Below are 15,068 nucleotides of genomic sequence, written 5' to 3' on the forward strand. Positions count from 1 at the left end.
TCTTCTCCACAGAGATTGGAGGAAATTGGTTTCCTTCCAAATAAGAATTAAATGGGGGGTTTTGAATAATTAAAATTAAAGTAAATAATTAACGTAAATAAAAATAGTCAAACAGGAGAGAATTAAAATTAAATCAATAATACGCAAGCTCTAGCTAAGGAGAAAATTTCTAAAGTGGTTCATACTCATTGATATAATAATTATTTTATGTATTTGTTAATAAGCAGGTTATAATTGCCAAACAAGCGATGATTTACGTTTTCTTACTGTGTCGATAGTTAAGGTATACCATTAACTATTTCCTTAACCAAGAAATAACTCTAGAAACGCCCATAAAAGTTAATTTCTTTATTGCATAAAAAACTAGAAAAATCTTGTTCTAATCATTAAACACGTTATCAGGGTTTATTTAAAATAGATCATATGTTTTCTTATCATAAAACCAATCATATTAGTTACCACTAACTTAAGATAATTAAACAATTACAGATTTAACTGTCATAAGTGGTAATAGATTATTAAGTTGAATTAAATATCGGACATTTGATATTCAAACAATAAAACAATTATGAGAAATTAAATCAGAAAACATATGACTATCAACTAATAACAAAAACAGATAATAACAATTAAATCTCACAGTTATAATTAAACTAAATCCTTTGTTACCCCTTGACTAGAATAAGCAATTAGTTGCTTTCCATTGGGAATACTTCACGCAAAAGTTTATTGATGAAAGTCGCATGTGCGTTGGACAATGAGAGTAACCGAATAAAAAAAGACAAAGAGGCTTCTTGTTTTTGTTTTAGTGCCGAGACCAATGGTCTTTCTTCCCACCCGACAAAGACTGAACCCATCGGACTCTATCAATGTCAAAAGAAGCAACCTGTTGTCTCACGATTCTATCTTTCCAAAGTATTACTCCCTCCGTCCCACTTTAATAGTTCTGTTTCTTTTTTCACACAATTTAAATAAAAATAATTAACTTTATTGAAAAAGTAAATTTAGATTGCTATTTTTCTAAAATACCCTCACATTAAATATGGTACAACTTTATAGAAACTTGAATTGATGGTAAAAAAAGAATCAACTCTCATTAAATGGAGTAGGTTTATAGGAACAACTACTTACATTGAATAAGGGTATTTTAGAAAAATTAAAATATAACTACATTCTTCAATTGAAAAGTGGATTACAATTTGGGACAGATGAAAAAGAAATACAGAACTATCAAAATGGGACGGAGAGAGTATTACTTTGCTAATTTTCCTAAGAAAAGGATATTCCCTACAATGACAAAAGATAAGTTAAATTGTTTCCAAATACAAATCGGAAAGACGGAAGACTAACCCTGTGTTTGGATTGCATTTTTCGTGATTTTTCATGAAAAAATTACTATAGCGATTTGATGTATGTGAGGGAAAAAGGTAATAGAGAAATGTGATCACAGAAAACGACGTAATTTTTCTACGGAAACCGGCAATCCAAACAAGGCAAATAATCTCGAAAAGGAAACATGCTTATAAGGACTTCGATTTGAATTGGAAAATTGGTACACACGCGAAGAATCTTAGGTGTGGCCACGTAGAACAGGCTAAGAATCTTCTGTGGAAAATTTCCTCAATCAACCCCTTTTTACTCTTTTTCTTACGTATTCCTACAATCAGCACTATTTGCCAAATATTAGTAGAATCCATCAAATACTGCAATATTTAGACAAAATCAAGGACAAATATTTATAAATTTAATAATAATTACGCACCATATCAATTTTGAACAAAGATTGTTTATTCTTTTTTAACACTTTTATGAGCACAAGAAGAGTTGAATTGTCAAAAGGAATTTAGGACACATTTGTTGTAATAATTGTTTATAAAAATGCATTTTGCAGAGTAGCCTCCTAATCCTAGTAAGGACCTTCCGTTTAATTATTATTTGGCAGACGTGTTTGGATAACCAAAATTTTTTAAATAATATTTCGCTTGCATCATAAATACATTTCTCAATTCATGAAACTTGAAGAAAATACATAGCACTATGCATTTTGTAGAGCAGCTTCCTAGTCCCAGTCAAGACCTTCAGTTCAATTATTATCATTTGGTAGTGTAAATGTGTTTGGATAACCAAAATTTTTCAAATAATATTTCGCTTACATTTTAAACATATTTCCCAACCAATCTTTTTATATTTCTAATCACCTTTTTATCTCACATATATCATATCACAAAAAATATTAATTAATTATTTTAAATAATATTTCAAATAATATTCTATCCAAACACGCATGAAACTTGAAGAAAATACTAAAAAGGCAGAGCACTATTGTGACGACCCCACTTCTCCCAAGGGCGAATCCAAGGGTATCGGCGGGCCGCCTGCCTAGCTCGGGCCAGAACTCAAAACTTAAAACAATAAAAGCTAGAAAATCCAAAAGAGTACTATACATACTATATACAATCCCAAAAGAGTTATAATTACATTCTCCAAAATAGGTATTCAGTTTACTACATCACCATAAGTTAGTCACCCAATATATAAAGTAGACCCAAAAAAGAGGTTCTTATACAGGCCATCAAAATAAAAGAAACGACTTAAACGTCTATCTAAACAAGCACACCTAACTATACCCAGTGTATGTGCCAAAAGTCCCCGCGTCGGCCCCTGCTAAGGAAAACAAAAGGAAAGGGGTAAGTTATATGCTTAGTAAGTAAACAGGGGCAAAAGCATAAATTTCACGTAACAACAGTTACACAGTAAGAGTAAAGCAAAAGTAGAAAAGTAACATCACATAATAAGGATACAGGTGGCTCCAAAGCCAGATCGTTTGCCATGCGTGACCTCCTGCCGACACTTCGTCGGCCACAAATAATGGTCCGTAGAACTTCACTTGTACTCCCACCGTACACCTTATCACCCTCTCTGGCCAGACACCTCACAAACTTGCTCGAGCGAACGAAATTGAGCTTGGTTCACAAGCTCGGGTCACAAACTTGGTCCACATAATCGGTGAACCGGATTCACAAACTTGGTGACCTCAAACCAGGTTGGACTGACTTCGACCAAGCCCTAACCGGCTCGAATAGTCCATTTAGGTCATGAGATCGGGCCCCAAACTCACAAACTTCACAAAATTTACTCGAAAGTCACCCCGAGCCACAAGCTCAAGGGGTTTAGTTCCAAAATGATTCATATACATATGCCATGTACAAATATGTGCGTAAATTAGGGTTTAGGTCGAGTGCGATAAAGTACACCCTCGCCTAGGTACCATTTTCATACATATCGAAACACATAAGCAATTAACACATAAGATCGGCTTGAATACTTACTCAACGAACAAGGATAACAAAAGGACGAAATTCGCGTCGCGAAGAGTAGCTAGTAGGCCCCACCGGCTCCACCTAGCTCACCACCGTCTGAAATAGAAGATTGTGTCACATAATATCACAAACGGCTACTATTATGCCTAAAACACGCAAAACGACAAAATGGGCACATGCAAGTGCGGAAACGGCATACGGAAATGGGAATCGGCCTAGCCGTTTTGCCGTCAAAACTGTTTTGAGCACAATCGAGGCTACGCGTGTCGGTTCAAGGTACATGAGGTACCGTTACGAAACTAAGAGAAAAGTCTATAACTTTCATGAAGACACATAAATCCGGATCTGAACAGAGATAGGTCGAAAGTATGGAAAACAGTGCCAGAAATGTGCACTTTAAGGTGACGGACAGGGTAAGTTTGCTGGATTGTAACTCCCAGCTCACAAATCAAAATCAAGAAATTCCAGAGGCATTAGAAAGCTGAGATATAAGGCTAAAACTTTGATGTTTTGGCCAAGACCTGAATCCATTCAGAACAGAACAAAAGTTGAGTGTCAAAGTACCCGTCAGAACTGTCCAGATTCAAGGCAGTTCTGATGATTGATCTTGTTTTGGTCATAACAGGAGCTACGGAACTCGGATTTCGACGCACTTTATACTGTTTCGAAGCCGAAACCAAGATCTACATTTCTTATGAAGGAGTTGACACCTAGATCGTATGGGATCAAAACGGAAAAATGCACGGTCAGAGGCTGACTTCAAAACGCAGCACAAACCAATGTTCAAAACAGGCATGAGTGTTTTGTCTATAACTTGGGCTACACTGATCCGTTTAAGGTGTTCTTGGTGGCGTTAAAAAGCTAAGAAAGAGTATTAAAACTTTCACTTTTTGACAAATGACTAAATCAGCACGGATCATAGTGAATAAACACAATCAATTGGATGAACTGTCCAAAATGGATCACTGGAAATCCTAGGGCAGTAAGGGTATTTTGGTCTTTTCATAGGCTACGTTGCTCCGATTGAACTGAAATTTTGTAGTCAACTATAAAACATCATTCTCTACAACTTTTATGTTTCATTCTAAGCCTAATTCGGCCTCTAATATGATGCAATAAAATCGGACAGAACAGGGTAGCTTGGTTTCCAAATTCTGAAATTTGTACCTTTACTCTATAAATTCATATCTAACAAGTGCTCTATCATCAAACCCACCAATTACTAGCTCAACAACATCAATTAAGAGGTAGATAACCATAACCAAGGCTGAAAATATAAACCCTAGTTAAACATCCCAACATACCATTGAACCCATGAAATTTTCCCCATAAATCCATCAAAACTATAACTTTAAGCTTCTAGTTCACACATATAAGAAGTAGAGGGAAGTTTCTTACCAAATTCACCTTAATCCCTATATCAAGAAGCTGCCAAGACCTTCCTCTTCCCAAATCACTCCACCAAAACCCTTAAGCTTCCTTGGAGATCAACTTTTGTGGAGGAATTTGCAAGATTATCGGTTGAAACTCAAGATTGAGGCTTGAAATTGAGGTGCAAGGTGAAGTTTTTTCCTCTCTTGTTTTGCCTCTCAAGAATTTCGACCAAGACTAAGAAAAGGGGAAGAAATGAGGAAATTTTGGTCAAATTTCTTTTTTATGAAGGTTAAGACAAGTTGGTCAAAGTCCAACTTCCATAGATGCCTTGACACTTGTTTCTTTCTAGCATTTTCTCTCATTTCTCTTGGTCAAATATTGTGGCTGATGTATGAGATATTTTGAGGGTCAATTATCTAAAATAAAATGAGAAGATTAAGGTAATAAAGTATGGGTCAAATGGTGTGTTTATCCGGTAACAAACGGTACCCGTCGGTTCGAGCCGATTTTCCTTAAATCACCCGTACTAGGGTTTTTTTCTTCCTATTCACTAACTTTTTATTATTGCATCTAATCACATATTATTTCTCACCCAAAAGTCACTTTTAATCACCAAATTTGATCCTTGCTCCGTACCGAAAAATCATCCGGCGAAAAATCGCGAAAACCCTAATTTGCTCCAATCTTGAAAACGAAGAGTGAAACCCTACTTTCTAGGTTCATTTGCACTTATTGAGGAATGATTGAGTAGTAGGATCATATTAAATGAATAATTTCCAAATAAAAGGAATTTTAAGAAAAATGTGATGAATTTTACAATTCCATAGAATAAAATTAGGGTTTTGAATCAAATATGAGGGATTTAAACATAACCTGCTAGTCACAAGTAAACTAGGGTTTTAAAGTACAAGTAAGGTTTCTAGTCTTGTTAAAATAAAACAATGTTTTAAGACAAAAATAAAATAAAGAAACCGTAATCCTTTCTTTGAGATTAAACAAAAATAGTATCCTAATATTTGGGGTATCACAACTATATTAATCCTTGCACCAGCAAGAGAAGAATTAATAACAAAAAAAAGTCTGAAAATGTGAAAACTGCTTTCCTCAATTATTCAAACAACAATTCAACTAGGAAAGTTAATGCCATAGCCTAAAGACTGACTAAATTCTTCTTCTTGAAGCCTTGAATAGTATCCTTTAGGCTTTCCTCCAAAGGAATGAACTCTACTCCCAAAGCTTTTGCCTTCTCATTGGATACTGAGTAGTCTGCATTAATGTGGATGCTATCATGTGAAAACCTGCAGCAGGTCAACCACTAAAAAATTAAGTAATACTAAAAAGTAACCTAGAAAGTTTAATTCAAAACCTTAGGGTAAAAGATTATAAAAAAATCAAGGTCTATTGTTTTCTCCTACATAAAACTTTTCAAGATTTTTCATGCTCAATTCCTTTCATTTTTAACCAATTAACCTAGTAAAGTCTTTTCAAAGAGGATTGTATTCAATTATATGAATGTTTTCTAGATATATAATTTTGTTTAAACCTTATCAGTGCATTGGTCTGAGAGCTGATGAAATAGCCAATGCAAAAAAAAAAAAAAAAAGTTCCTTTGACTGGTATCTTCTACATGAACCAGCTCATGCCTTTCATATCTTAATATCTCTACTAAACATTTTCTATTCCAGCAATCCAATTTTATGATGGCAAAAATCATATAGAGAAATCAGAAAGTCACCGAATTTAGTGAACCTAATTCTACAAGTAATCGAATTATAGAAAGAATTCTGAAAAACGGGTTCCTTCAGGAGGACAGGACTCCAAAGATACATAATTCTGAAAGTTTGGTTGAATTAATTAAGATTAGAAGAGATGAAAAGATGTGATATATCCCCGAGTTTTGTAAGTGCAATCTGAATATGACATAACTGAGATGGAAAAAGAGACTCACTTGTCTGGAAATTGATGAGTAGGATAAAGTTCTTGCAAAATCTTGACCACCTGGGAGGTGTGTGCAGCACTCTCAACAAGACAGTATCTTCCACTCGCAGAAGGGTTTTCAAAGGCAAGAATATGTGCGTAGGCAACATCTCTAACATCAACCCAATTAAAAGTTGCATAAGGAAATGATTCGTCTCCTGCATTCAGATAAGTTTGGGAAATAACTTTTCATCATAAACACGACAGCTTAGCTTTGAAACAAGCATAAAAATGTAGATGGAGTAAAATCTATGCTCTAAAACTACCATTTTACTTTATCAACATGGGTGAAAATATTCAGCTTACTTCATTAAACATGCATGAAGATATAGTAGGTGATATCAAAAAAATGGGAGATATGAAAAGAGTCAAACCTAAGCCATATTGGATCCTTAGTTTCATTGTTAAATGGAAAAGCAAGAGATCAAAATGCTCATTGACTTCTTTCGGATCAGAAAGTTTAGAGCATGATGCGGCCATAACCATAAGCAACAAAGGTCAACAGTCTAGTCGAAATTGTTCATAAAGAAACAGATATATTTCCAAGAGTACCATTTAGTAGGTTCAGGATCAATTGCACACTTATATTGATAGAAGGCTGCAAGTGAGGACCAACTATCCATGATGGATGAATTGTAATCATATCAATGCCATGCTCCTTTGAGAACTTCCATGCAGCAGTCTCCGCCAACGTTTTCGAAAGCATATACCAGAGCTACAGGACAACAATGTATCATCAGCTGCTACCAGAGAAGCATGAAATTGATTTGATCATGATCAAGGAACTACGTGATTCATAAGTAGAAAAATGTCAGCACAATCCTCAGTTTATGCCTATGATCAGTGTGATTAAGAATGAAAGCACAAAAAATTAAATTTCTGCTCGTAAGCCATGCTAATGACTTGTGAGCAGAAGTTCCCTGTAATTTGCCTAGCATCATAGCTGCATATTGTGCATATGCCACTGATTTCAAGTTCGATAATAAGTTGTTCTTTGTACTCTATGATTCTAGAAAGGAGTCATTCTATCTTGTTGTTTAGAAAGTCTGACCTTGTTGCAGCATATAGGTCAGGGAGGCTTGTGCTGCAAGTATAGTCTTTTTTACTACAAAATCTGTAGAACTTACCTGATTTTTACTTACTACTGTGATATAGATAATGTTGCATTCATCCTATGTAACACAGACACTATTGCTGCATGCTATGCACACCATCTTCTTCATTAGTATTCTGATATTGTTGGAGCTGTGGAATAAACACCAGGGAGGACCAAAATTAAATGCTTTGACTGTTTGATTTGTAAATTTATCATTTTTCTAGTAAAACATTTTGCAGTGTTTTGGAAAGTTTAATGCACATACTATTGTATTAGTCCACACTTTTATTTTTCTCCTCCACTGAAGTTATAAGTTGTTAACTAAAACAAGAAGAAGAAGGTGATTGACCACTTTGGTCTGCTTTTGAACACTGACTAGACCAACATCATTCTCTTCCTACAGAAAGACCATTTGCTGCGAAGGAGATGGTTCACTTACCTTGCGCTCTACACAGTATGATGGCTCTGAAAACCAACTTTCATCAACTACAACACCATCCTTCACTGCTCGGTTGTATGCAATTGAGGCCATAGAAGATGTTACTACCACTCTTTTGACAGATGAAACTCTTGCACATGATTGTAGCACATTCAGAGTTCCCTTTACCGCAGGGTCCAACACTTCTGCCTAAGAAATGAAGATAGAAATACTAGTCATTGAAGGCAATTAACTTCAAGGCAACAGTACGTTCTTGCTCCACAAGAATCATCATATAAGAATTCATGCTCTTTCACAGTCAGTGGAGATCTAAAATTTTTTCCACTCAATTTGATCCCTTCAGACAGTAGTTGATATTCAAACCAAATTGAAGAGACCCATGAAAGTAATTACTGAAACAACTTTGAAATTTGGTCTTCGATAGACTATAATTCCATACAAACATCTCTAGAAAAATAAGTACTTTGAACAGAAAAAAGAGAGAGAAAATAAATGATGAAAACAAAGAAAAGGAGAGACACTCGTATGACTCTGCAAAAAGATTTCAGTTTAAAACAGGAGTGTTGAAAATTGCAGCAAATCACTGAATTGGTTTGGAAAAATTATGTCAAAGCGAGTCCAATGTGCTTATGCGCGAGGACGTGTCTGGTTCAGCAGCTAACTGCAACTGAAACTCATGGCAAGTTATTTAATATCCCAAAAGTTCAATCATTACTGTTACTATATAAAAAGTACCAGGAATCTTGGTACTTTGGAGTGCAACTGTAAGCATTATTTTGATCTTATTTTCTATTATTTTACTTATGCCCTTTTTAATTTGTTGTTAAAACTTCATATAATCTTAACTGCAGGTTAAAGTTTTATTATTGCATCATCTAGCCGCCTCACTCCATTTAGGCAAAAGAACCATATAACTAATACTCCCTCCGTCCCTGATAGTCTTGTTTTCCTTTTTCGTCTGTTCCAAATTGTAGTTCACTTTCTCATTAAGAAATGTAGTAATCTTTCAAATTGTCTAAAATACCGTTATTAAATATCTTGTTATTAATACATTGTTATTAAATACTAACCCACTACATTGAATACATTGAGCTTTTCCAATACTAACCCATTAGCTGTAACTGATATTAATTAGCACTCTTCGTGATTAGCATAAGGGTATTTTAGGAAATTATTAATCTAAATTTATGTTTCCAACCAAATTAATTACACTTTCTTAATTTGTGTGAAAAAAAAAAACCAAGACTAACAAAACGGGACGGAGGGAGTAGCACATGCCGTATTGCATCCAAGGGAAGACAAAAGGTCACAAGTTTCATTATAATTAGAAAATCTCAATAAAACTAATAAATAGTTCATAGAATGACTCAAAGGGGAGCAACAAATTATTTAAAAAATTAAAAACTTAAACTCAAATGGCATAAAAAAGAACATTTAGGTCATCTAAATTTAATCAAAAGACAAAAATATTGATACTGTTACAAAATAAAAGTGCTTTTGGAACAAAGAATGATTTATAACTTGTGCATTTGTATTGGTTAGGGCAACCTAAATTCAAAAAAGTATAAAATAATATAAATATTAACAATCATATTTGTTTGTCTCAATTATATTTATTCCTTCAAAATAATTGATTTTTAAAAAAATTTTAAAGGAAAAAAATCTAAATACATTAAGTTCACATGCAAAACACGAGCTCCATTACTAGTTCTTTTAAAAACGAAAAAGATAGCAACTTAAATAAAGTAAAAGATATATTCACTGAAAGATGTTAGTAAACTAAGAAATGAAATGGATTAGCAGATGCTCAATATCTATTATCTATTTTCGTGTTGCTGAAATATCCTTTAAATAAGCATGGCTCAAGCACCTAAAACTTATCATCCTTACTAGTCTTGTACATAGAATGATCACTAGAATGCTGCGCTTAAGTTGGTTGACTAATGAAGAAGAAACAACAGGAAAACTATTCCCTCTTTCTGACTGTCCAACTAGCAAGTGAATTCAAATGCATCCATCTGCAGAATCGTCAATTAGTCAGTGCTTGGAAGATGTTGAACTTCACATCAAATCAACAAACTATAAACTGCCTAAATGTGGAACATCCTCCTGATTCGCAGTCAAGGCTAACGTTACAAGATTATTGAAGTTGAATTTACAGGCAATAGTATTATCATCTGAACAACAGAGCAATAATGCACTAATAAACTTGCTTCATAGGAAATAACAACAGGGATCATAATTAAAGTAATTCAGTTTGCATGTCAACAATTGTATATATGGGACTGCTAGATTTCGTCGACAATAGAGAATCTTCATTTTTACCTGGGGATCACTAACTACAGTTTTTACTGGTGATGCAGTATGAAAAACACCTTCACATCCATCAACCATTTCATCAAATGATCCATCTTTCACCAAGTGAGCAGCAAACAAGTGAAGCCTTTCCTTGGCTCCATCAAGTGAAATCAAATGTTCTATCTTGTCTGGATCATCTGAGGCATCAAGTAAACAAGCAATGTTTAGCAATTGCCAATAGAAATTATTATTCGAGATGAAAAAAAAATCGCATGTTAACTAATCTATGAATGACCCTATATTCCTAAATTCAAGACTCTGACTGAATGCTTGTTATCTTTTAACTTGTTTTTCAGTCACTTTTTTATCTCACATTTGCTCTTTTCAATAATCTAGTTATAACAGTAACAAATTTCCTAAGAATGCCCCAAAAACAACCATCCAAACAAACTTCTGAATAAATCTTTTCCATGAACTTATCCGAAGGTTACACCTGCAATCATTCAGGCTTTTTTTAGACCAAGTATCCAAACTAACGGGGCCAACACTTGTTAACTATAAAACTCTATCTACTTTTAACTAACAAGAAGAACAGCAACCAAAATCTGATGTGATCAGAGACATAGATTAGAGATGAGCAAATTTAACTTACTGAGGTCACGAACGGAAGCTTTAACAGTGTAACCGCGATCAAGCAGCAGCTTCACCAGCCATGAAGCTACGTACCCTGAAGCTCCCGTCACACAAACCACCTTCCCCTCTCCGCTCATTCTCTCTGTGATTGTAAACGTGTAAGCTTATTGTGTTTAACTTTGTAATCTTGTTGTTGTATAGACTATTGTGCTGTATATATAGGTCCAGAGTGGAAGATGAAGTCTTCGAATGACAAAGAAACCATCAGCCTAGTTCTTTAACTGTTGGAATTGATCATCATGCATGAGGTAAGATTTTCATTAACAGTCAAATTAACTGTTGGAATTGATCATCATGCATGAGGTAAGATTTTCATTAACAGTCAAAACTAGAACCAAGAAAAAGTTGAATTGACAACTAAATTCACTCATCAAATCTTCTAATGACAAAGAAACCATCAGCCTAGTTCTTTAACTGTTGGAATTGATCATCATGCATGAGGTATGATTTTCATTAACAGTCAAAACTAAACCCTGAAAAAGTTGAATTGACAACTAAATGACTCAACAATTGAAACAAATATTATTTTGCTCATCCATTAATTTGCTTTACTAACCAACGGCTCTTTAGGCTATTAGCCACCACCAATTACTCAAGTTTTGGTGGAGTGGGAGGTTAAGGGTTCAAATCTTGTCTCTCGTTACTTTGTCATTACTATGCCTTCCAAAAAATTTATGAGTGCTTAGCGCACCCGTCTAGTGCGAGTCCAATGGTGGTTCAAATTTCGATTCTTCAATTGGTCCATTAAAATATACTAGAATAAGAGTAGGAGTAAAGTAGATAATGTTGATTGGCAAAAAAAAAAATAATAATAATTTGCTTTACTGAAGGTCACATGCACACCACCATTTTAGAGGCATTTTTGTCCATTTTACCAGAAAAAAAAAATTCCAAATGCACATTTGGAGGATCAATGAAAGAAACGATACCAAATCATAAACAAGAAAATGTACTTGGGTGAAATGAAACTTGAAAATGGGTTTATGAGAAGGATTTTGTGAAAATTGGCAAAATTCCTCCTAGGTTGTTGGTCTGCACATGACGAGCAACAATTTCAATTTTTATTATTATTATTTTTTAACTTCTATTAGGGATAACAGAGGCACAGAGACAGAATGATCAAAACAACATGTATTTGGAAGTTCAATAGATAAATTCACATAAAAAAGAAAAGTGTTCTTCAATGAACAAATTGCGTTTTTTGAATAGTTTAGTGACCACAGGTACACTTTACGCGTGTAATTATGTTATCTATTCGGCCATTCCTCTTCGCCTCCTCTTGCTATCAAATAGTTAATACCATCTTGCACCTTGAACTTCTAATATTTAAGATGATTTATACCTAAACTTCTTTGTTATACCATTGATCTCCAATTGGTGATCGTATGTTAATTATTGGACTAACATAACTAAATGACTTTTCTAAACATTTATACAGCTAGAAGGTGTCAAAATAGGTGATTCGAACGGATTTAGACAGGTCATGATTGAGTAATGTATATAATTGAATTAACTCATTTATACTCATTTAATAAATTGGTCAAAATGAGTTAATTGATTTATACTTATTTAAGAATTGAGTATGGTCATACTCAATTACCCATTTGTGACTCACTTGAAATTCTACTTATTATTTTTTTTTTGCATGTTATTTCACAAGAAATAATTATATTTTATTATTATTAGATTGGTAGAAAATTTAAATTTATCTGCTTAATACCCACTAAAAATTGAGTTTAAATGTATAATTATTATTAAATAGGTATAAATTAGTGAATTGAGTCAATTCACTACCTACCAATTAAATGAATTTAATTTTTTTTCTCCCCAGACTAGGGAGAGCTTCGCCCAATTAAATGAGTTTAATTGAACATCCATTTAGACCTATTCAAAATTCATTGCATACTCAAATCTACTTATTAGTGAGCAGATTTGGATGGAAGAACATCATTGGGCTTGATTAACACCTCTACAGTTACATGGAGCAGGATTGTTGTCTTTTCTCTATTGATGATTAAAGCACTAATCTAGTGTTCAGTTTTATACATAAAATTTAATTAGAAGGTATACATCAATTGCATCGCAATGGGAAGAAAGAGAAGCTCAAATATTAGTGGAGTGTGGACTTTCAAACTCTAAATACTTCAAGGATGACAAACGGCATTAACACAAGGACACAGCGTGCATCCATACCAAAAATGTTAGTACATGGCATTTACTCTTAAGAAACTTGTTGAACAAACTCTTAAAAAACTTGTTTAAGTTTGTTCAAACGTGATTCTACGGGTATAAAAGGTAAATTAGCTTAGCAAAGGAGTTAGAATAAAATCAATTAGAAGGTGATGGAAGATAAGATTTAAAGGTAAATCATTTGAATCTTGAACCCACTAGATTGTATCCGAAGTTGTTTACATCGATATATGTAACTACTTTAATTACTTTATGAGATGAATAATAATTAAACCAAACCTATTATGTAACTACTTTAATTACTTTATGAGATGAATAATAATTAAACCTAACCTATTATGTATATTGTCGCGCCTCATTTTTTGAAAAAATAAATAAATAAAAGAGAAGTTTTGGAATTAGAAAAAATGAATTTTTGAAAAGGAAAAAAGGCCTACAATGGGACATATAAAGTGCGTCGGTTTGGCCCTAAAATTTAGTCTAAAATAGGTGTTTTTTAAGAAAAAATAGGAGTCGCCACTTGGTATTGAATTTAGGTGTACTAAATCACTCAAAATATATTTTAAATAAAAAACAAATAAAACTCTTTTAGACGACTCCAGATCTTTGAAAACGACAGAAAACGAGTTCGAGAGTCACGGTTGAAAAAAGGAAGGTAAAGATTAAATCTAAAACACCCTTCCAACCTAGTCAAGGTTAATTGCGAGATTTAGTCAGTAATTTTCCTAATCTAACCTATAAAACTTATCACATTTAGATGTTTTTATATAAATGCATTCCTAAACCTACGGGGGTATCGAGAGGGGCAAAATGTCTCTTCAAAACTTAATTGGTATCAATCACATTAATTATGAAGTCCAAAACGATTCTTTGAAGCAGTCACAAAAAATACAAAAGATGAGACTCAAAAAAGGAAAATCATAATATATACATAAAAAATACATAACCTAGGGGATGCAATATGACGGGTACGGGAGACTAAAATTCGTAATTCAATTTTCTTTCTTATAGAAGGGATAAGAGCGTGCTAAGACTAAAAAGCCATACTCGTTTATTTCCCATATTTGAAGGGTAACTCTCTAACCTAATCAAGCAAATGAACTAACATACTTCTAATTTCCTAAATGAGATGCAAGTCTAAATACCATGTTTTGCGTACATAAGGATAATGGAGATGATATAAAGAGGAAATATCATGCAAGATGAGAAAAAAGATCCTAAAATGCACGAGATGAAATAAATGTCATGCAAACATGTGATTCTGGTGTGTAGGCTGTCCTAAGGGTTTAGTATTGGACTAACTCATATCTATAAGTTCTCACTAGCGTTGGACTAGTGGGAAAACAGGAAGAAAGGCCACAACTAGCGTTGGACTAGCGTGGTGACTTCACGCATTTATTATAAATAAATAAATCATATAAGGCATAATTAAAGCAAGTAAACACATAAAAGCATATAGAGCACGTAACACATAAGTATACTATCTAGATGCAAAGACCCTAAAGAAAACGAATTAATACATAAGCACACAAGCATGCAAACACACAAGTAAATGAACGTACATAAAGATCTAATTATTACATTTGGAACTCTAACTAGAATTTAAAGGGGGAAATTTGAAATATAATAACCTAACTATTACACTTATCTAACTAATTACATTTTTTGGTAAAAAAAAAAT

General features: G+C 33.7%; 1 protein-coding gene and 1 long non-coding RNA gene across 2 annotated transcripts; both read right to left on the reverse strand.

Annotated features, from left to right (window-relative positions):
* Positions 1-2,424: 2,424 nt before the first annotated feature.
* Positions 2,425-4,922, reverse strand: LOC140037256 (uncharacterized). The gene is made up of 3 exons (XR_011841173.1): positions 4,719-4,922; positions 3,330-3,416; positions 2,425-2,664 (listed from the first exon to the last, which is right to left on the reverse strand). It is a non-coding gene; the product is annotated as an uncharacterized lncRNA (long non-coding RNA).
* Positions 4,923-5,817: 895 nt separating this feature from the next.
* LOC140037257 (phenylacetaldehyde reductase-like) lies at positions 5,818-11,282 on the reverse strand. Its single transcript, XM_072081445.1, has 6 exons — positions 11,157-11,282; positions 10,532-10,701; positions 8,207-8,395; positions 7,224-7,386; positions 6,643-6,829; positions 5,818-5,992 (listed from the first exon to the last, which is right to left on the reverse strand). Exons 1-6 carry the CDS (start codon positions 11,272-11,274, stop codon positions 5,845-5,847), a joined length of 975 nt encoding a protein of 324 aa, XP_071937546.1. The 5' UTR covers positions 11,275-11,282; the 3' UTR covers positions 5,818-5,844.
* Positions 11,283-15,068: the final 3,786 nt, after the last annotated feature.

Source organism: Coffea arabica, chromosome 2e (genome assembly GCF_036785885.1).
Source record: "Coffea arabica cultivar ET-39 chromosome 2e, Coffea Arabica ET-39 HiFi, whole genome shotgun sequence".
NCBI classification, from domain to species: domain Eukaryota; kingdom Viridiplantae; phylum Streptophyta; class Magnoliopsida; order Gentianales; family Rubiaceae; genus Coffea; species Coffea arabica.